General features: G+C 40.4%; 4 protein-coding genes across 4 annotated transcripts; 2 read left to right on the top strand and 2 right to left on the bottom strand.

Annotated features, from left to right (window-relative positions):
• Positions 1-730: 730 nt before the first annotated feature.
• ptdss1b (phosphatidylserine synthase 1b) lies at positions 731-9993 on the bottom strand. Its single transcript, XM_037093463.1, has 13 exons — positions 9562-9993; positions 9279-9370; positions 7926-7970; positions 6987-7111; positions 6255-6413; positions 5695-5846; positions 5321-5462; positions 4989-5101; positions 4737-4802; positions 3611-3710; positions 3218-3277; positions 2713-2791; positions 731-2624 (listed from the first exon to the last, which is right to left on the bottom strand). The coding sequence occupies exons 1-13, from the start codon at positions 9741-9743 to the stop codon at positions 2527-2529; spliced, it is 1413 nt and encodes a 470-aa protein (XP_036949358.1). The 5' UTR covers positions 9744-9993; the 3' UTR covers positions 731-2526.
• Positions 9994-10046: 53 nt separating this feature from the next.
• On the top strand, positions 10047-13100 carry mterf3 (mitochondrial transcription termination factor 3). Its single transcript, XM_037093464.1, has 8 exons — positions 10047-10195; positions 10784-11112; positions 11245-11397; positions 11564-11753; positions 11951-12098; positions 12274-12345; positions 12432-12593; positions 12705-13100. The coding sequence occupies exons 2-8, from the start codon at positions 10791-10793 to the stop codon at positions 12897-12899; spliced, it is 1242 nt and encodes a 413-aa protein (XP_036949359.1). The 5' UTR covers positions 10047-10195; positions 10784-10790; the 3' UTR covers positions 12900-13100.
• Positions 13101-13991: 891 nt separating this feature from the next.
• On the top strand, positions 13992-15797 carry LOC119017250 (cytochrome b-c1 complex subunit 7). The gene is made up of 4 exons (XM_037093806.1): positions 13992-14080; positions 14897-14965; positions 15067-15233; positions 15591-15797. The coding sequence occupies exons 1-4, from the start codon at positions 14062-14064 to the stop codon at positions 15666-15668; spliced, it is 333 nt and encodes a 110-aa protein (XP_036949701.1). The 5' UTR covers positions 13992-14061; the 3' UTR covers positions 15669-15797.
• Positions 15798-15805: 8 nt separating this feature from the next.
• On the bottom strand, positions 15806-18876 carry lrrc14b (leucine rich repeat containing 14B). Its single transcript, XM_037093802.1, has 3 exons — positions 18565-18876; positions 17742-18370; positions 15806-17067 (listed from the first exon to the last, which is right to left on the bottom strand). Exons 1-3 carry the CDS (start codon positions 18838-18840, stop codon positions 16389-16391), a joined length of 1584 nt encoding a protein of 527 aa, XP_036949697.1. The 5' UTR covers positions 18841-18876; the 3' UTR covers positions 15806-16388.
• Positions 18877-18958: the final 82 nt, after the last annotated feature.

The raw sequence follows: 18958 nt of genomic DNA, 5'->3' as shown, positions 1-18958 counted from the left end.
AATTGTGATAATAAAATAATCATTAGTTATTTATAATTAGAAAAGTAAAATCCAAGCAACATGTCATAATGCTATTTTTTATGTTTTCCCTTTGTTTCATGGAATTAAATGTCTTTGGTTTTAGATAAAGAAAACAAGACATGACCTTTAGTTCAATATTTTCTGATGTTTGATAGATCAATCCGTTAATTTATTAATAGAATAGTAAATAGAAAATAAGTAGATGGAACAGTAACATAGATAATATTTTGTTGCAGCATTGTTTTTTGTTTCTATTCGCTATAATTATGAGACCTTTGGTGAATCACTAAATCACCAGGTAAAATACAAGTAAACTAGGAGGTCATTGCGGTAATTTGTAGAATTTTATCAGGCGAGCAACAACCCTTAATCATTATCTCAGTGCACTGCAATGGAATTAAACATTTGGCATTACTGTGAAATTGCTGCAGTCCAGGTTGGTTGTTGTTAGGTTGTATTTTGCGCTGTCATAACTTTGTCTTAAAAGATGACATACTCAAGGAATGTTTCTATTCAATGAGAATTGTTCTTTTGTTTTTGTATCTAGCCAATAATTGTACTTGTACTGAAGATGTGAAAACAGAAATCACCATGAAATGTGCAAAAGTTAAATGCAATATCGTTAATCAGTTACTTTAGCTACTGACAACATCTCAAGGACAAGGAGACAATAAAAAATTTTCAAGAGTGCACACAATGAAAAAACAAATCAATGATATGTGATCATTTAATTAAGTGTAAAAAAACAAACAAACAAACCCATCCATATAGGATCACAAATCAGTTAGAGCAAGCAGTGCATTGGATGCCATGATTAAGAAACATTTGTTTTAAATACAGTGTGGTCTAACATTTAAAGCATTGCAGATGATCAAAAGACTGGAATCAGTGAGGAAGACTAGTGCCAAAAAAGGTTTCATCAATACAAGTTCAATGAAGCAAACATGTTCTAACACTCACACTAAATATGACTCTATATTGCATAATTCAACAATATTAAAAACAGCTTATATGGACCAGCAACTGTTTTGTATTAACTTTACATTTCATTCATTTAGATCACAAAAAATGATCACTTCACACGTGATTATCCTCTGCTTTTGAATGTCACAGTGAATGACAGTGCTATTGCATTGAATGTCACAGTATTCTCTGTCAGTAAGCTTCTCACACATACTTCCATCTATAATTACAAACAAATACAAACATTACAAAAATGACATATAAACGGTTTCAGTAACCACACTTCTGAAAGCTAAAAGAAGGTTTGTGTAGCACATAAAAGCTACATTTGGTTCAGTAACTCTTGGCTGCTCTCATTTCAAGTACAAAAAACACATCTTTCCTGATGATGAAATTTCGATTGAAAAGCTGTACTGTACTGTATCATAACTAAGTACAAATGTGGTCACTTTTGGCAGTTATTTCACAATACAAATATTTTAAGGCAACAAATTGTTATAATCTCAATTGACTTAGAAACAACAATAATTGTAATCTTAAATTAAGTAGTAAGTGTAGTAAAATTAGCACAGAGAAATATTCATAAACACGTGGTTAAGTGCAAAAATAATAGTGCCTGTGGCATATACATACTATATATGCAAACCTGACCACTCTGATAAAGCTGCTTCACCCCTAACCAGACACACCTGTGCCATATTACAAAGAACCAAACATTACTCAGTAGTTTATGATAGAAAAGATGCTAGCTTGTACAGTGCAAATAAAGCAATCTCTTCTTCCAAAATTCAGGACATAATCCTTGTTATTTAAATCTTTTACATTAAACTGGCAATAGACAGATTTTTTGAGTAATACCAATGTCACCATCCTTGTATAGTTTGGTTCCCTATAAACCTTACTTTCACTATGCCAATTGGTGCCACCAGGCTCACAAGACATGAAGGATGAATTACGCCCTAAAGAAAGTCTGTCTGCCATTGTGCAACCAAAATAGGAAGAGACGTTGTTTTTCCTGTATCACCATACCCAGGTAACAGTGGAATAACTGGAACTGTGAAAACCCTACACTGCAAAAGAAAAATACCCCACTGATGGAAGAGGCAAAGAAGGTGACGAGGGAGAGGAATAGAAACTGAGGTAAAACAAAAGTTAACGGACGGGTATTCACTTTGATGAAAGCGCTCCAGTGTTGTGTCAAATCTGTTTCCTTTTGACTGTGGCGCCACCAGTAATCCCACGTGGAAACACTATGAGGGGGGTTTTTAAGAGGGGGTCTCTTACCACTTTATATACATAGCCAATTTTTCCTTATAGTCATGCAGGATTTAAGATCTGCTACTACCCAAGTTGAGGCTAAGTTCAAATGGTACAATGTGACTGTGTTTTAAAGTCTTATTTCTGCCCCATAGGATTTATAAAACCCTTGATCAAACTATTAATTATTCAACACATTTAAGTGCATAGTGTATTCCCCTTGTTGGATGCTTTCTAGAGAGAATCCTTCACCCTTTCACAGACCAAACAAGTACTCAGAGTTGTTCATTGTCTCTTTCCTCCATGGCCATTCATAAATCTGTTCTTCCCAGAAGCTCTCCTCCGCTTTGTAGGTTGTAAACTTCTCAAGGAATCCCTCTGAGCTATGAAGGAAAATGACATAACTATGTTAAACATTTAGGATGAAGTTTACAAGAGAGATGTTGCCAGTGTTCCTGTTATGAGACCGACCTGTGACGTTGTCTGGGACAAAACCACATGAGCTGACAACACTGCTGTCATCATAGTCCTCATTTTCCACAGAGGTTCTCTGTAAGCAGAAGGATAAACAGAGTGATATAAGTGGTATATCTGATCTGGAATAAAAACGATGAAAAACTTTGAGAGTATTGACACATTAAGCTTGAGATCGCTGTTTCACATATTAAAAACAGGAAAACCGCAGGTGTAAATCGTAAAATAATGACAGCTGAATTCAATTTATCTGCTTTAATTTCAAGGTTCTGGTATTGTGCATGCTAGGTCACGGTCATGGCTTACTCGGAGGGTCACTTAAATAGTGACACCTGTGCTTTTCCTACTGTGATGACAAAAAAACTTTGCTTTTACTGCAACAAAATACGTCAGCAAAAAAAAAAAAAGACTTTCAGCTGGTTTTAAGTTACTCTTTAAACATTTTGTAAACAAATGCATAAAATGCAATGAAAGCATTCAATCAAGAACCAAAATGTCTCACCTTAATTTTGCTTTGCTCATACCACATCATGCCATATAAACAGAGAAGTGTGATGAGTGCCTGAAATGTAAAAGAGGATGCAAAAAGGTTGGTTAAACGCTATGTTTTCTCACACTTGCTTTGTATAAGAACAGACTTGCAAAACTGAATTCTAATGTGCCAGACAAAGGCAAACAAGGCACTACAGTTGGAAAGAAACATGTGCCTGTTCACCTTGAGCAGTTGCATAAAGACTGTCTCATAACTGCATGGCCAAGATACTACAATAGGTGGCAAAAGAGGCGATGCATCACATCACATTTTGATCACATTTTTATGAAATCATCATTTTTCAGTGAGTGCGTATATTGCTCTGACTTATAAGAAATAATCAGCAAATATGTATTTTCTTACCAGACAAAGCAGCCACAGGAGTACATAGCGAATTTGTGTCTTGGAAAATAAGTCATGACCGAATTTCACACAAGCAAGCGCCTCGAGGAAAGCAATGGCCCTGAAGGGAAGTATAAAAGCATTAGATTAATGGTTGTTAAAAAAAAGAAGGTTTTGTATTTAACAATGGCCCCCTCTCTTGGCAATGCCATTTCACTGCAATTGAGCTTCTTCTGTGAATACATAACACTTGTGGCATTTGAGTACAAATGTACATGTTCTGTATTATTGTTCCCTAGTCATTCAAATACATCACAACATTCACACAACATATTGCTGTGGGAAACTGTTTTTCACTTTCAAAGGTTACATTTCATGGGCAAACCTCAGACAAGAGAGCGACTCGTATTTCATGCATACAGAGAGAGGGTCTGTCTCGTTGCTATGGAAACTAGAGCAGACTGGGGGCATTAGCAGCTTTGTGTCTGAGATGAGGTCAATAACTATGTTATGTTATGAATTTTATTTTGGTTTTATAAAGCTGAATTTCAAAAAGCCTCTCTAAAAGTAAACATTCAAGTCCAAATAAATAAAATTAATGTTTAGACGAAAAACTTACAGGCTAATAAAATAGCTAATGGTCAAGACAACTGTGATTTGAGAGTGGACTGCTGTTAGTTTGGCTGAGCTGTTGCCACGTGTGGGAAGCTTCCATTCAGTGTTACGCTGTACTTGTGCAAGACTTTGATTGGTTGTCATATATTAAAACATTCCTCGTCTTGCCTGCCAATCATTTCAAACAGGAGTAGATCAGTAACAAGTGAAACTCTTGATTCATTGTGCAGTCTTTGAGCACGCTTTATGATTTGTTTGATGAAAAACAGAGATAGCCAACCAGCCTTCATTGTGATAAAAGCCGACAAATTCAGAGAACACCTACCAGACTCTGGACAAAGGTCAAGACTACTGCTATTAATGATAAACCCACAACCCCCATTTTACTGACAGGCAACTACAAGCAAATTAGTCAAACAGAAGTGTAGTAAAGGTAAAAATATTGAAAGAGCCCTTGAAAGAATCCTTACTTTAATACAGCTTCAAAATTTGTTTCTAGACCAGTGGAAAACACAGGGCAAAACATACTCACCCAAACACCCAGCATTGCGTGCCAACTCGTTTACACTGGGTGTCTGTCAGGTATGCATAATATTGTCTGAAAGAGGTTAAAGAAAGTAGAAGTTAGGGAAGTAAGATATAAAAGAAGCATCTTTAAAAACTCCTTAAAAACAAATTGTAATGCCAGAATTGAGGTGCTACCTTATAATAAAAAATATTCATGTCAGGTATTGTTTAGATCCAGTAAATCACATTTCTTGTTGAAATAAAAGATTGGAAATACCTAACAGTGGGTGCAGTGATGACTCCAACAAGGAGGATACGACACCAGCTGAGAGGGTGAGACGCCTGGAAGACGAAGATGTGCTTGAGAAAGAACGTGTTCAACTCTGTCAGCTGTGAAGATAAAAGATGCAAGACAGATGAGATTTTAAAGAATTCCTTGTGGTGTGTTGTATATTTGCTGACTAGTGTGATGAGCAGGATTATGAAGAGAAGGGGACACTTGATCAATTAAAAGAGATAATCAACAGATACATTAATAGGGAATATCATTGTTATTTACAGCCCTGATACTTACATTTGTAGGTATTTCTGTGTCAAAGATTACAGTACCTGCCACAAGATCATAAAGAGATAGATGCCTGCTAGCCTCTGGAAGGACGACTTCGGGTCAAACCAGCGCACATACGTCCAGCTGGCTGGGGTGAACTGGAGCACGGCTCGCTTTATCTTCCCTGTAGTGCTGTGGATTTCCCTAAACAGAGCATGTGCACATTAAAATTACTGTGCAGTTACAGGCCAACAATAAATGATGTGACTCTAATGGGACTCTGCTAATATGACCTGTTTTTACTGATTTTATTTATCAAAGGAAAAACATTTTTAAAAACACATCTGACTAAGGAGTTTTGAATTCCAAAAGAGCTGAAATTCAGAAATGAATGTACAGAAGAAAGATTAAGTGAAAAAATATCAGATTCACTGACTTGATGCTGGCCCAGCGGTAGGTCCTCATTTCCAAAAACCGACAGGCAGTCATCCCTAGCCAGATGCCTCCTCCGTTACACAACAGTATGTCGAGTATCACCTGATCCCACCAGCACTCCGCAAAGTTTGGCAGCAGGTGCATGAAGAACAGCTGAGAAAATAAAATTAATTAATGTGGTGAAACTGATTTTTTTTTTTCAATCAAGGGGCAACATTTGTTAAGTTTACAGTTTGAATGACTCCAGGGTCTGTGACGCAGTTGGTTCTGTGATGAGTAAATCTGGTATTAGGCTGAGTCCAGTAATCTAATCCCTCCAGTTGACAAGTGGCAACAGTCAAGGCAACACCCTTGTTATGTGCAGAAACTCCTGCTCATACTACTGCTTTGTTATGATGAGTTACTCCCAAACAAACACTCCTTGTGGACTGCACAGACAGAGCTGAGGAAGTTAGAAATAATGACTTATTTTGAATGACTTTCTGTGTAGCTCCCCTGGACGCGATTCACGTAACAAATTTCAGTATGTGACTGGCCCCATTTTGAAAACATAAAAACTACCTCAGTTAGTTCCCAGGTGATGCTGATGGTCCAACAGAGGCCGTAGCTGCGGATGAGCAGTGCCTTCATGGCCCAGCCTGCAAAGTGGCCAAATGCAAAGATGTCGAAGTGGCTCAAGATCCGCTCCCATGTAATCACTGTACAGTTTACAGCATATTCCTAGAATGGTAATGTAAGGAAAGGTGACTGAATTAGAAAAAACACAATGGTAAACCATCAATAGCTTGATATGTCTTCATCTTAAATTAACCATATTCTCTGCATCACTGCATCCAAAGAACAGTAATATTACATTATCTTTTTGTCAGATATCTGATCTATTCAGAGATGCAGAGCATAATTTGACAATTACTGAATTATTGAAAACATCAGGTAAAGAGAATAGGGCTGTAGTGATAAGAAAATTAGCTGCAATCTGTTTTAATAACTGATTAATCACTGAAGAGTCTTTGGGTTTTGGACTGTTGATTAGTCAAAAAAGGACTTTGAAAACATTATTTTGAGCTCTGGGATACTGTGATGAGCATTTTGTGACATACTTGTGGACAATGAGTAGACTAAATGATTCATTTTTAATGTAACTGGTAGATATATCAACATTGAAAATAGTTGTTTGTTGCCCTAACTATCCTTCCATTCTTCCAACATCCCATATAGTATTGTATAGTATTAGATATGCTATGAACTTGCTCTGATGGTTCGGATGACAAGAGTTTCAAAAAACATCCTTACCATGATATCTGCTTCCCGTGTGGCATTGCGCAGGTTGGGGTCCACCCAGTACATCAATAGCTTCACCTGGTCCCAGTTGAGGAAGATGAGGAAGACGAGAAACAGGAAGTACATAACACTGAGACCTACCCAGGACAGGAGAAAGTGATTGAGGATGAAGAAAAATTTAAAGAAGAATTAAGCAGTAAAATAAGTGAATGCAAATGATGATGACGGTTCTCAGTCATCCAAGTCATGGTAAATATTGGTGCTGTATTGTAGGCAACTGGACTTCACCTCTCATCCAAGAGGTTAGCTGGATTTTAAACTTTGTGTGGGAGTGTCCATAGAGAGTCATTAAGGACTTCCTCCTTTAGATGTATGTGGACATCAGAGTCTTGACCTGAGGAGCTGGCCCTCCTGTGTTGTGCCGTTTGTTCATGGAGAGGTTGTTTTGTCTCCCGAAAATGTAGAAATGTGGCATTCCTTGCTGCACTTAACTTAATCAGTGCAGCCTGAAGCCAGATGCAGAGTTTGAAAGAGGAGTTGAGGAATCCATCTCTGTCAAACTGGAATGACCATCTTTGAACAGAGGAGGTGGCCTGAGACATTGCTTATCACCCACTTACAATGCTGTACTGAGTCCTCTCTTCAGGCATCCAACAACCATTCACTCCTGGGCTCACCTAGCCTTAGAAACCCACATAAAGGCCGGCTTGACCGAAGACTCAAAAGTGGCCCTGACAACTCTGAAACTCAGAGAGCACAGGTGTCCTTAACGACTCTGTAAGGACACTCCCACACAGTGTTTATAAGACAGCTAACTCCTCTCCAGTTAGTTCAAACTGAAGAAGCCGCTTGGGTGAGAGGAGAAACCTCTTAAAGTCCAGTTGCCTACGATACAGCACCTAGAATATGAATGATGGAAAGTGAGTGAGACAGATGTGGGCAACCACTCACCAAACACCACTCGCCACACTGCAGGGTGAGGCCTGGTGAAAGGACCTGATGAAGAAAGCATCATATCAGTGTTTATCAGAGTTTCTGCACAGTTACCAACTACATCTCATGGTCTCCAGTGGGTGCTCGGTTAGCTTTCTTTGTACGACTACCTGTTGTCACATAAGTTCAATACGGGACAACTCTCCATGACAACTCGGCAAGATCTCTCAGTGGAAGAAGACCACAAGAGGTGGTCGAAAGCTCCAGAAAAAAGTTCCCTATTTGACCTCAAGTTTTTTGTCAAACTACTGTGTCGGAGGGCAGAGCTTAACTTTCACAGTGAATGGCAGCATCAGTTATCTTCTACGCTGCGGTCTGCTGGGGCTGTGGAAGCTCAGAGAGGGACAGGACGAGGGCTGGTCCAGTCTTGGACCGTCCTCTGGACTCCATTGAGGAGGTGGGTGAGAGGAGGATGTTAGCCAAGCTGACATCAATTATGGTCAGCCCCTCTCACCCTCTACATGAGACTGTAGGGGCCTTAAGCAGCTCCTTCAGCAACAGACTGCATCACCCACAGTGTAAAAAGGAACGCTACCGCAGGTCATTCATTTCAACGGCTGTCAGAATGTTCAACACCAACAACCCTTAATGTAGCACCATATGCTCCTACTTATCTTGCACTGCTTACACCTCTGCCATCTTGTGCAATTATCCTGTGCAATAATACTATTTCATTTTTTGTACATATTCATATTCATACACTGAGTCTGTTGTTATTTTCAAACACTGTATTCTTTTATACATCCAACCTCAACAAGGCAATACTCTGACACTTTGTTTAAATGTAAATAATGCACGTTTGTCTCCTGTATATAATCCACATAACGTATAGTCCTGCCTATATTTTATCTTTTCTCTCTTATTCAAATCTTTTTTTAGAATTTTTTAGTATCAAGTCCTGTACTTATTGTATGTCTGTCTACCTGCTACTGTGACAAGTGAATTTCCCCAGTGTGGGATAAATAAAAGTCTAAAGTCTAAAGTCGAATCAGGAGAGATGTTTGGACTAGCTTTTTTTGTCTCTATCGCTGATAAACGTCCCTCATGTCTGTGCTTGATTCCCTCGACCAAACCCACCAAATATTCAATTATTATAAATAATCCCATTTGAGAAGCTGGAAGAAGACACTATTTTGTGTTTTTGCTTGAGAAAATTATTAAATTAATAACTAATCATTAAAATTGTTGTCCCGTTTCCATTCATTGCCTGATTGTTTCAGAACTGTACTGGCCAATACAAGAGAATAACAGGACAGGGACTTCAATAACATTTAATGAATGAGCCAATGTAAGTTTAATTTCATAGCTTACCATTTGGAAAAGCCAGGACACTGATGACCAAGAAGAAGGACACCACCACCAACAGACCAACTCGAAGATTGTTATCAGAGTTTTCATCATCCCTGTAACAAACAGTAAGACATGTTAGCAAAGGGAGACTTACGTTCCCACATATTAAGCACTGTGAATATTACATTCAAATACGAACAGCTAGACAAACTATTGAACGTCAATGGTTCTGTGCTTGTATCTTAAAACATTTTCAAAACATCACTCGACATACTAACAGTTCAACTTTCAAGCTGAAGTTTACCTGGTAAACGCGAAGTACATGAGGCTGAGCACAGTGACTGTGAGGAGTGTGATGGTGTGTGGCTTGTAGAAGAAGTCCATGGAGATGTCGTCCACTTGTTGCTCGTTTATCATTCTGAAATGTAACCCATAGTTGACTTCATCCTTCCGAGGTGTTCGGGGAGGTGTCGCGGTGGCTGCCATGTCGCTGTTGTGGGCTACTTTCTGAATTGTAAGTGTTGCTTAAGCAAGAAACTGCAAAAGCAGAAAGACAGGATGATGAGAAGAAAGCCCCGCAACAAGAAACTCTGAAGACGAGCTGAACCATACAGCTAATGGGGGTGTTTGAACGTGAAAATACGCCTTCTAGTATTCACGAAAACAAATAGAACGGAGTATTGATGTACAACAATTTAATAAAAAATTGTAGCTATTGCTATCTCATTCAATAAATCCAGCTATTCCGGTTGACTATTCACGTGATTATGTTATTTGCATATGGTGGCACCCACAAATACGTCACTGTGGTACATCCCACATTGTGACACTTCCGCGAAGTCCTGCCATTAATGTGCACGTGAAAACAGTTGACATTGCGCGACACTGTGGTGAATGATGGAGCCGAGTCGATGATAAAATAGTTGGAATCAAATACCGTGAGTAAAAGATTTAACAGTCTGAAATTAAAACTTGACTTCTGTTGTTTTTCCGCCAGGTTTACTATTCCGAACGCTTGCTACATTTACTGATGCATCCATTTCAAGCTAACATCTTGAGCTAGCTAGAGTTCAGGGCAACAATTCTGACTCTAACCTCTGCTAAATGTCCTAGCTGCATTCAGAAATAACACATGGATTGGTAAAATATTCTATATTTCTATGAATGGCACTGGTGGTATCGCTCCGTTTCTTCATACTAGCCATCACACTGATGAACAGCTGAGCTAAGTTAGTTAGATTAGCCTCTAGATAGCTCTAAAACAAATTCCGTTGGACTGACATGCAGCACCACATCATGTTAATTCTACTCAGTATGTGTAGATAAAACCATCTCTGTACCTTACATACAATAATTAATTCCTGCATTATTTGCATTTATTGACAGAACAGATCAAATCAGACTCATATATTGATATTTTGTTTTCCAACTCCTCCTGTACGAATAAATGTTTGAGTTTGGTCTTCTCTGTATTCTTATTTATTTATTTATTTATTTATTTATTTATTTATTTATTTATCTTGCAGAATCACCATGGCTGCATCCTGTGCACAGTTGTGTCTACTATGCAGACGTCTTCTTTGTTCCACAACAGTGGCGAATACCTGGCGGTACTCCACTCAGCTTCGCCATTGTGCTACAGTCACAGGGTTACCTACGAAAATTCTTAATGGATCCCCAGTTATCTGGGGGAATCACACAACAGCTCAGGCGAGACAGAGGTGGAAGCAACAGGTGTTCTGTTCCAGTTACTTCTCCACCACACATGTGGCAACTGAGGCTAAGGAACTGTCAAGAGCTGATGTTGCAACAATCAGAGATGCTGCTCCAGTGACGGAAAGCCAGATTTCATTAGGTAAATATTAGTGTGGTGTTGTGACCAGAAAAACATTTTTCACTTAATGGGGTAATTAAATGTAAATGTTCACCACTTCTAGAGTGGGAGATGAAATAAGTTGTTTCTCTCTGTATTTCCCTCTTCTACCAGATCTGGACGCAGCTGCTGAATTATCTGCACTGGAGGAGATCAGCGATGAAGAGGCCGTCAGCATATCTGTTCCTTCTGCCATGCCTCCAGCTTCCACCTCTCTTAAAGACTATGTTGATCAGTCTGAGACAATCAGCAAACTGGTACAGCTAGGTAATGAAACCACTTCAAAAATATTGTTGAGAACAATGTCAATCAAATTGACTTGTTCTTTGGAAACATTCGGATCTACTATGATGTACGCAATGCTCTGAAAAGGATGACATATCCCATTTTTTGGTGGCTGCACAATTTTCAAACAATCATCTTCTTATTGCAGGTGTACAGCTGTGGAAGCTTGATGAAAGGCCCAACGTAGGCTCCATGCTGCTGCGGCTCAACTTCAGCACAGATGTTGCCCCAAGGTTGCTGTTTCTCAAACACATCGGGGTGGAGGACTCTCGCTTTGGCTATATCATCTCACACAACCCCTTCATTCTCACAGAGAGTTTGGAAAATCTACATGCCAGGTGAGATGGAGGGATGGAAACAATGGATGCATATTTATATTTACGAAAATTGTGAATACTCAGATCAGTCAGTCAGCTGAGATTAGTCGCTCAAGCAACTGTAAGCATATATACTATGCACTTCAATAGTGACAGGTCAAGTAATTTTTCTTCTCTGCAGTCTCAGTAATGCTCCCATTTTTCCATTGTTTGCAAAGGGTGAACTATCTCAAGTCAAAGAAATTCAGCGCTGAGACTGTTGCCTCCATGGTGTCCAGAGCTCCATATCTGCTCAACTTCAGTGTGAAGAGGCTGGACAACAGACTGGGGTTCTATCAGCAGCAACTCGGCCTCAGTGCTTCTAACGTAATCATTTTCAAGTGATGTAGTAGAAGCCGAGCCATGTTTGTCTCTTAACAAGAATTCATGATTGTCTTTGTAGAGTGTATTATCAAGCTACTTGTGGTTGCTTTTATGGACCATAAATTATTATGTTGTTAATAGAAAAATAAATCATTGATAGTTTTCTTTCCCTCCACAGGTACGGAACATTGCAGCTCGTCTACCAAGATTACTGTGCTGCAGTTTGGAGCCTGTTAAAGAAAATCTGAAGGTACTTAATGCCAGCAGATATTATCAGAAAATGTTGTTTGAATTACTTTCAGGTGCTGTGTTTTAAATACTTTTTGTATTCGACAGGTGTGTGGAATAGAGCTCGGCTTTAAGGAAAATGAGATCCAACACATTGTTGCTACCATCCCAAAAGTGCTGACAGCCAATAAAAGAAAGCTAACGCAAACATTTGATTTCCTCCACAACACTATGAAGGTGCCCCACCATCTGATCACCAAGTTCCCACAGGTAGATTGATAGTAGTTGGTTGTTGATTGTTTCCAGTATGAACATATTTCCTCGCGTAGTGTTATCGTTATCGTGATTTAAAACTTGAGTCTCTGATATATCCTCCCACAGGTCCTCAATACAAAGTACTTGCGTATCAGGGAGCGCCACCTGTTCCTCGAGTACCTTGGAAAGGCTCAGTATAACCCATCTCAGCCCAACTACATCGCCCTGGACCGCCTGGCGTCTTTGCCTGATGAGACTTTTTGCACAGAGTTGGCTTTGGCCACATTGGAAGATTTTTATTTGTTCCAGAAGACACTTTGATTCTTCATGAGAGGATATTAAAAACAACTTCAAAAAAAAAAAACAGTCGGTCAAGCGCACAGAATAAATTCCATAATGTTAGATACCTGCAGACATTAAGGTTTGAAGCCATATAGAGCATGAACTGGAATATCAGTCATTATGATCTAAAATGTGCTTTGTAAATGTGATGTTTAATAAATATACACAGTGTGTATCATCTCCTCTGTTTGGAATGCTACTCTTATTTACCATGACTGTCTGTCTAATGAGACAGTGAATGTGAGAAAAGTTATATTCATTCTGTTACCTGCAAAACATTTACTTCAGTGTAGAGGCTGTGGATAAAATTCATTTCCATCATCCAGCGAAAACTGTCAGTGATGTGAGCCTATTTTAATTTTCCAGGTCAAAGGGACCTGGCTAAATTTTTTTCAAAGGTCGAATATGGCAAAGTAGGTTTACTCAAAATGTGCATTTAATTACAACTTCAAAGTACTTGCAATTTATTACAGTATGGCCATTACCCATACTTCTTGATACTAATGCTGCACAGAATTTCGCAGTGAAATATTGTGCTTTCTACTCCATTACATTTGCCCAAGATTTAAAAATTGCATTTAAAAACAAAAATATTATGCAAGATGATGCATTATTATGCTGTAGAGCTTAACCTTCCAATACAGTGTCATGAATATACTTTAAACAAAATGATCAGTTGTCATAGTATAGGACAGAATTAAACTCTGAAAGGGGGCAGTCCACTGCATGAGAATACTTTTACTTTTGAGGCTTTATGCTTTATGTATTTTCTGCAGTTACTTCTACTCTACAGAACTTTTACTTGTAACTGGGTGCTTTGACATTCAGGTATTTCTGGCACCTTTTCTTCGGTAAAGGACCTGTATGCTTATTATGATCGCAATGTGATTGCTCTAACTTTTAGATTAGGTCTAAGGTCTAAGTCTTGATCAAACAACAAAATGAGCTATTTCATTAAATTTGAAGACAGTGAATTTTGCGTGTTAATTCTGTACAAACGGATTGACCTTTCAGAGTTTTTAAGAGCGGTGATATTTTATAGGTTTTCACTGTTCCGGAAACTTCCAAATAAGCTGTAATGTAAGTTGTGCAATAGTCCGTCTTTACCCACAAGTCACCGCGGTCGTTCTTAGTGTTAAAAATGGCGTCGAGGGCACCAGGTAAACCAACATCTCCTTTTCTTAACATTTTCATTTTTGATTTAACTCGGTTAAGATGGTTTAATACGACTAAGGTGTGACTAATGTCATAATACAACGAATTGTTCTGCGGATTTTTTTTCTGGATGAATCCGCCCACACAATCATTTGACTTGTGTGTGTCCTTTAGTGTCCCCATGCTAACGTGCTAATGCTAAGGGTGCAGCTAGGTTAACTAACGTTAGCTGAGTACAAGCAAGTGCCTTGTTACAGTAAAATAACGTGATTTATGTTCCAACTACACAGACGCACTGCTGTCTAGTTAGTGATTTAATGTTTCTTGATATTTTACCAAATAGCTGTTATTGCGTCCAGCCAAAGCTAGGTGTTATGCTGTAACCGATATACTTGGGTGTCTGGCAAGTCAATGTTAGCTCCCTAACGTTAAAGCTAATGAAACTGTTATGTTGTCCCATCCGTCTTTGCAGTGCACTAGAAAACGTATCCTGATCTTAGCGGGTCAAGTTATGTGCTGTTTGTCACCCAAAGCATATTGTCTGTATCAGATAGGATACTTTGAACACAGTTTATAGCTTGTACGTCACAACTGAGTGTCATAATTGAACTATGTCTGACAGATCGTTTTTAGGTATTCTAGTGATCGCCACCTAAAGGAAAAACAACTGTACCAACGTAGTGGCAATACTGCATCACCGTCAGAACTCCTTCCTCTACACATCTGATCATAATTGTAAGATCTGTCTTTCCCTAAAATGTAGCTTGTGCTGCCTGTCTGACCCTGTTCTGTCTCTGTGTTTGTCTGTTATGTAATTTTAGTAGCGACAGGCAGGCTCATGCTTGGGGTCCGCAAGTGGTATTACAGCTTGTGTGGCTTCAACAAGCTGGGTAAGTTCAACCTCAGAGTGCCACATGAAAACACGCACGTCTAGAATGAGCAAGTTATCGCCTATATAATCATCTTCATCATTGCATGTTCTGTGTGTCAGGTCTCATGCGCGATGACACATTGTATGAGGATCAAGATGTGAAAGAGGCCATCAGGAGGCTTCCAGAGGACCTGTACAATGACAGGACCTTCAGGATGAAAAGGGCCCTGGATCTCTCCATGAAGCAGCAGATCCTCCCTAAAGAAATGTGGACAAAATTTGAAGAGGTGCGTTAAAATACTTTAAATATGCTTTTAATATAAAGACAAAATATTATGCTGCATTGTTTCCCCACCTGCCTCTGTGTGGCTTTCAATAGTACGTGTAGATTTTTGCAGTAGCGTTTTCTCATGATCATTTCACATTATATGCTCCATTGTAATTGATTTACATACTCAACTTAATATTAAGCTGCGGAAACTCGGTATTAAGTATTTAATGTAATGTTGGCTTCATGTACTATGCACCTCCACCTCCCTAAAGACTGAAAAATGTTAGAATACAGGATCATTTGAGTTGTGATATTGATATATCCCCATGTCATTTGTTAACCTCACATTTGTCTTCATATCTTTTTACTTAAGGATGTCCCTTACCTGACACCATATGTGGATGAGGTGGTCCGTGAGAGGAAAGAAAAAGAGGAGTGGATGAAGAAATAGACGGTTCCTGATCAAAACTGTTGATCCTGGTCTTTGGTCGATGCATGGTTGTCCCCTGGTGTAATATTTAAACTGAAATGTGATCTATAAAAGCGCCCATTAAATAAATGTACATTTTAGAAAATGTAATGTGCCGCTTTTTGAAGATTTTCTTTATTGTTAAAACAAAATGGCAAACTTGCAAAATTCTGATCTTTCCCTTGTTGCAGAATTGTGCAGTTTACCTATACAAATTCAGTTATATATGAGACTTCAACCAAAATAGAGACATTCAAACATGTACAGTAGATACAAGATTCCAGCAAAATTCAATCATCTGCCATAATCATTACAGTAGCTACATTTAGCTTTACTGCACATATTCAGCTTACTGACTATAGGAAGCACTTGGAAAAAAAAGATGCTTCGTTGATGGTGGCCCTGATGTCAACAGATCTAGTTTACTTGAATCCATTTTCCAGTTGTTGTCCTTTAGTCATGTACAGAAAAGTGCTTACTGCTTGTTAGCTTACTACTAGCGTGCTATTAAAATAAATAGTTTCATTTAGCCAAAGAACACACCTTTTAAAATGAAATTGCAGGGGTCACTCAAGGTCAACAAAATTACCAACATTACATTTGGAGATTCAGATCTTCTTTACACAAATATCTAGACTCGTGTAAACAATCTGAGTTCATCTTGATCCTTTTTCTGTCAGTCCAATTTGGTTTATTAATCCATTAATTATCTGTCTGCGTCTGTGATCTCCTCTTGTTCACATCAGTTACAGTTCCTATAAAGCTCCCAACGACGCTGTTAAACGATTTCAGTATGGACACTCCCAGCTCGTTGCTGGTTTCAGTAATGTCCGGGTCGTAGGCCCCCATGAGCGGAGTGCAAACCTCCACACTCCCTCTGCCTGCTCCATCCAGGATCCCCATCAGCTGGGCCCTGACCTCCTGAAACAGATCTTTATCGTACCCTAGTAGGACTGCATCATCGAGAGGATAAGTGACGTCCTCGGGGTAGCAATCACGGGGGACAGGTAGCTCTATGTACTTTAATTTTGGAAAGCCCGCAGAGAGCATGGAGAACAACCTCCGCAGGGCTGTAGAGGTCAGAGGGTTTCCCAGGAGTTTGAGCTCCTCCAGCGCCTGACAGCATGCCAGAGCGTTAGCGAAGGCGTCCATGTGCTCGTCCTTTATGTCGCATTCTTCAAGGGCCAGGCTGGCCAGTGTGTCTGAGCAACGGCTGAGCAGTTTGTGGAAACAGGTGGGGAAGGAGACGAAGATGTTGTGTCCGCTGATGTCCAGGCGCACCAGGGCCTCACTGTGGAGGCTGTTGGAGAGGTACGTCATGTCCACGCGGTTCAGGCAGCAGTTGGCCAACTCCAAGCACTGCAGGGGAGTGTTGAGAGGACTGGGAAAAGAAGAGAGAGTTTAAAGGAAGTGAATTTGTGTAGGATAAAAGGTCAGTGGTATCAGAATTGGACTTTTTTTTTTTTAATGTGGTGATTAGCAGACCGACGCATATTAGGGTTTGTATCCTCATCTTGTAGGATTTGTCATAAAGGATTGGTGCCGGGCCACAAACCCTAACCATGGAAATCCAATTCAGGTCACAGAATACAGTGGGAAAATGTAAATGCTTGTAAAATTACAAGTACATCTTTTTGGAAGTAAGTTCAATATTTCTCTCCGGTGAGCACTGTATCAAATGTTTAAAAGGAGAAATTTCAGATTATTCTGTATTTGTATTTTAAAACTATACGCCAGACTTTGATCGACAGCTCTGTGAAGTCTATCCAGCAGGTTTCTCTTTAACCTGCTGCTGTGGCCAGGTGCAGCTGTCTGTTCTCACTCTGGCATCAAGTCAGCAATTTTAAAAACAAGATACTTGCCATTGTTAAACAAGAGCCTCCGAGCTGCAGTGTCCCGTGACGCTGGTTAAAGGTGATTATTTTGAGCTATATTAAAGCTCTTGATTCTTTGGTGTGCACGAAAGGCCCGACAGTAAAGCTGTCCATCGCCTCGTTCACACAAGCAAACACACACGCACACACAAGGACACCTTGACTGTTTTCATGTATTCACCTCAGCAGCTTGCGCAGGTGTCCAGTCAGAGTTGAGAAACCCACCAGGAGCTCGGTCAGCCTGCTCAGCTGTGCCAGCAGATTGCCGATGGTGGCCAGCAGATCCTCATCGTCAAGGCCCAGCCTCCTCACGTCCAACGCACCAGCTGGCAGGGTCAGAGACTGCAGTTTGGGGAACTCCACCCTGGACAGCAGCACCTCCAGGTGCACGGCCTCCAGGGGAACGTTGTGGACCACCTCCAGCTTCGACATGGCCTCAGGGTCCGCTAGGCGAAGGACGTAGAACAGCTGTTTGAGAGTGAGGGAATCGGCCCGAAAAGCAACAAAACGGAGCTTCAGCGGACAGTAGCTGCTGAGGAGGAAGACCTGGGCCACCTGCTCATAGTTGCGGCCCGTGATGAAGCCGTTCAGACGGACATCGACGGACGTTTCAAAGACAGATTGGGGCACATTGCTGGCTTGCATGGCCACCACGGTCTCATAGCACATTTTGGTGAGGAGCTGGGTCCTCGCCCACCGACCCAGAGTCGACTGGCAGGGGCAGGCCTGGTGCTCGACATCCTTCAGTGCAGTCAGGTCCACCACGCGCAGGCTCTTGGTGTAGGTTCGCGGAGGAGACAGCACATACTCCTTCAGAAAACAAGAGCAAACGGATGAAGAGTCAACTTGTGATCATTTCGACACAAACTCACACTGCCAAGGAAGGAGCGTTTAAGTCATTAAACGTTTACAATTCTAAGTTCTGAAAACACGGCCCAGGAAAAATGCAACTAAAACACAAGGACGACATGGATGTTAAAAGGCAAACAAGACCACTGTAGTACCTTTAAGCCGGTTAGAATAGCTGTCAGACAGAGCTTGCAGGTGCGGGAGGTGAGGTCCAGCTCACAGTCGACCGTCTTTCCCAGGAGCCTTTGTAGATTCAGATCAGGAAGGGGCCACGTCTGAACCAAACCACGCAGCAGGACAGCCTGCTCATGGAGGTAGCAGGCCTTGAAGATAATTGGGTAGAGGTTGAAAGACACGCAGCTGAGGTTTTCCAGAGCAGCGGGGCCACTCCGGATGAAGCCCTCGGCGGCAAGGAATCGCAGCGACTTCATGTTTCTGTGAGTTAGCTGGTTGTCGACGAGAGCTGCGGTCAAACAGCTCTGCCTGTCTTTGTTTTGCCTCCTCTGTGACGGCTGCCTCGTTGTTTACTCTCTGTCGAGCAGGCTAGGC

Source organism: Acanthopagrus latus, chromosome 3 (genome assembly GCF_904848185.1).
Source record: "Acanthopagrus latus isolate v.2019 chromosome 3, fAcaLat1.1, whole genome shotgun sequence".
Lineage (NCBI taxonomy): Eukaryota > Metazoa > Chordata > Actinopteri > Spariformes > Sparidae > Acanthopagrus > Acanthopagrus latus.
Note: the sequence above shows the minus strand (reverse complement) of the source record. Positions and strands in the feature narration are given on the sequence as shown.

Excerpts from the sequence above, each read along its gene's own strand:
- mterf3 (XM_037093464.1), top strand. The coding sequence starts at position 10,791 with ATGGCTGCATCCTGTGCACAGTTGTGTCTACTATGCAGACGTCTTCTT. Across the intron at positions 11,754-11,950 it reads TTGGAAAATCTACATGCCAG|GGTGAACTATCTCAAGTCAA; the intron begins GTGAGATGGAGG and ends TTGTTTGCAAAG. Across the intron at positions 12,099-12,273 it reads TCGGCCTCAGTGCTTCTAAC|GTACGGAACATTGCAGCTCG; the intron begins GTAATCATTTTC and ends TTCCCTCCACAG.
- ptdss1b (XM_037093463.1), bottom strand. The coding sequence starts at position 9,743 with ATGGCAGCCACCGCGACACCTCCCCGAACACCTCGGAAGGATGAAGTC. Across the intron at positions 5,463-5,694 it reads TACCGCTGGGCCAGCATCAA|GGAAATCCACAGCACTACAG; the intron begins GTCAGTGAATCT and ends TGCTCTGTTTAG. Across the intron at positions 3,278-3,610 it reads TCCTGTGGCTGCTTTGTCTG|GCACTCATCACACTTCTCTG; the intron begins GTAAGAAAATAC and ends TTTACATTTCAG.
- LOC119017250 (XM_037093806.1), top strand. Across the intron at positions 14,966-15,066 it reads GTGTGGCTTCAACAAGCTGG|GTCTCATGCGCGATGACACA; the intron begins GTAAGTTCAACC and ends TCTGTGTGTCAG. Across the intron at positions 15,234-15,590 it reads TGTGGACAAAATTTGAAGAG|GATGTCCCTTACCTGACACC; the intron begins GTGCGTTAAAAT and ends TTTTTACTTAAG.
- lrrc14b (XM_037093802.1), bottom strand. The coding sequence starts at position 18,840 with ATGAAGTCGCTGCGATTCCTTGCCGCCGAGGGCTTCATCCGGAGTGGC. Across the intron at positions 18,371-18,564 it reads CTATTCTAACCGGCTTAAAG|GAGTATGTGCTGTCTCCTCC; the intron begins GTACTACAGTGG and ends TGTTTTCTGAAG. Across the intron at positions 17,068-17,741 it reads CACCTGCGCAAGCTGCTGAG|TCCTCTCAACACTCCCCTGC; the intron begins GTGAATACATGA and ends TTCTTTTCCCAG.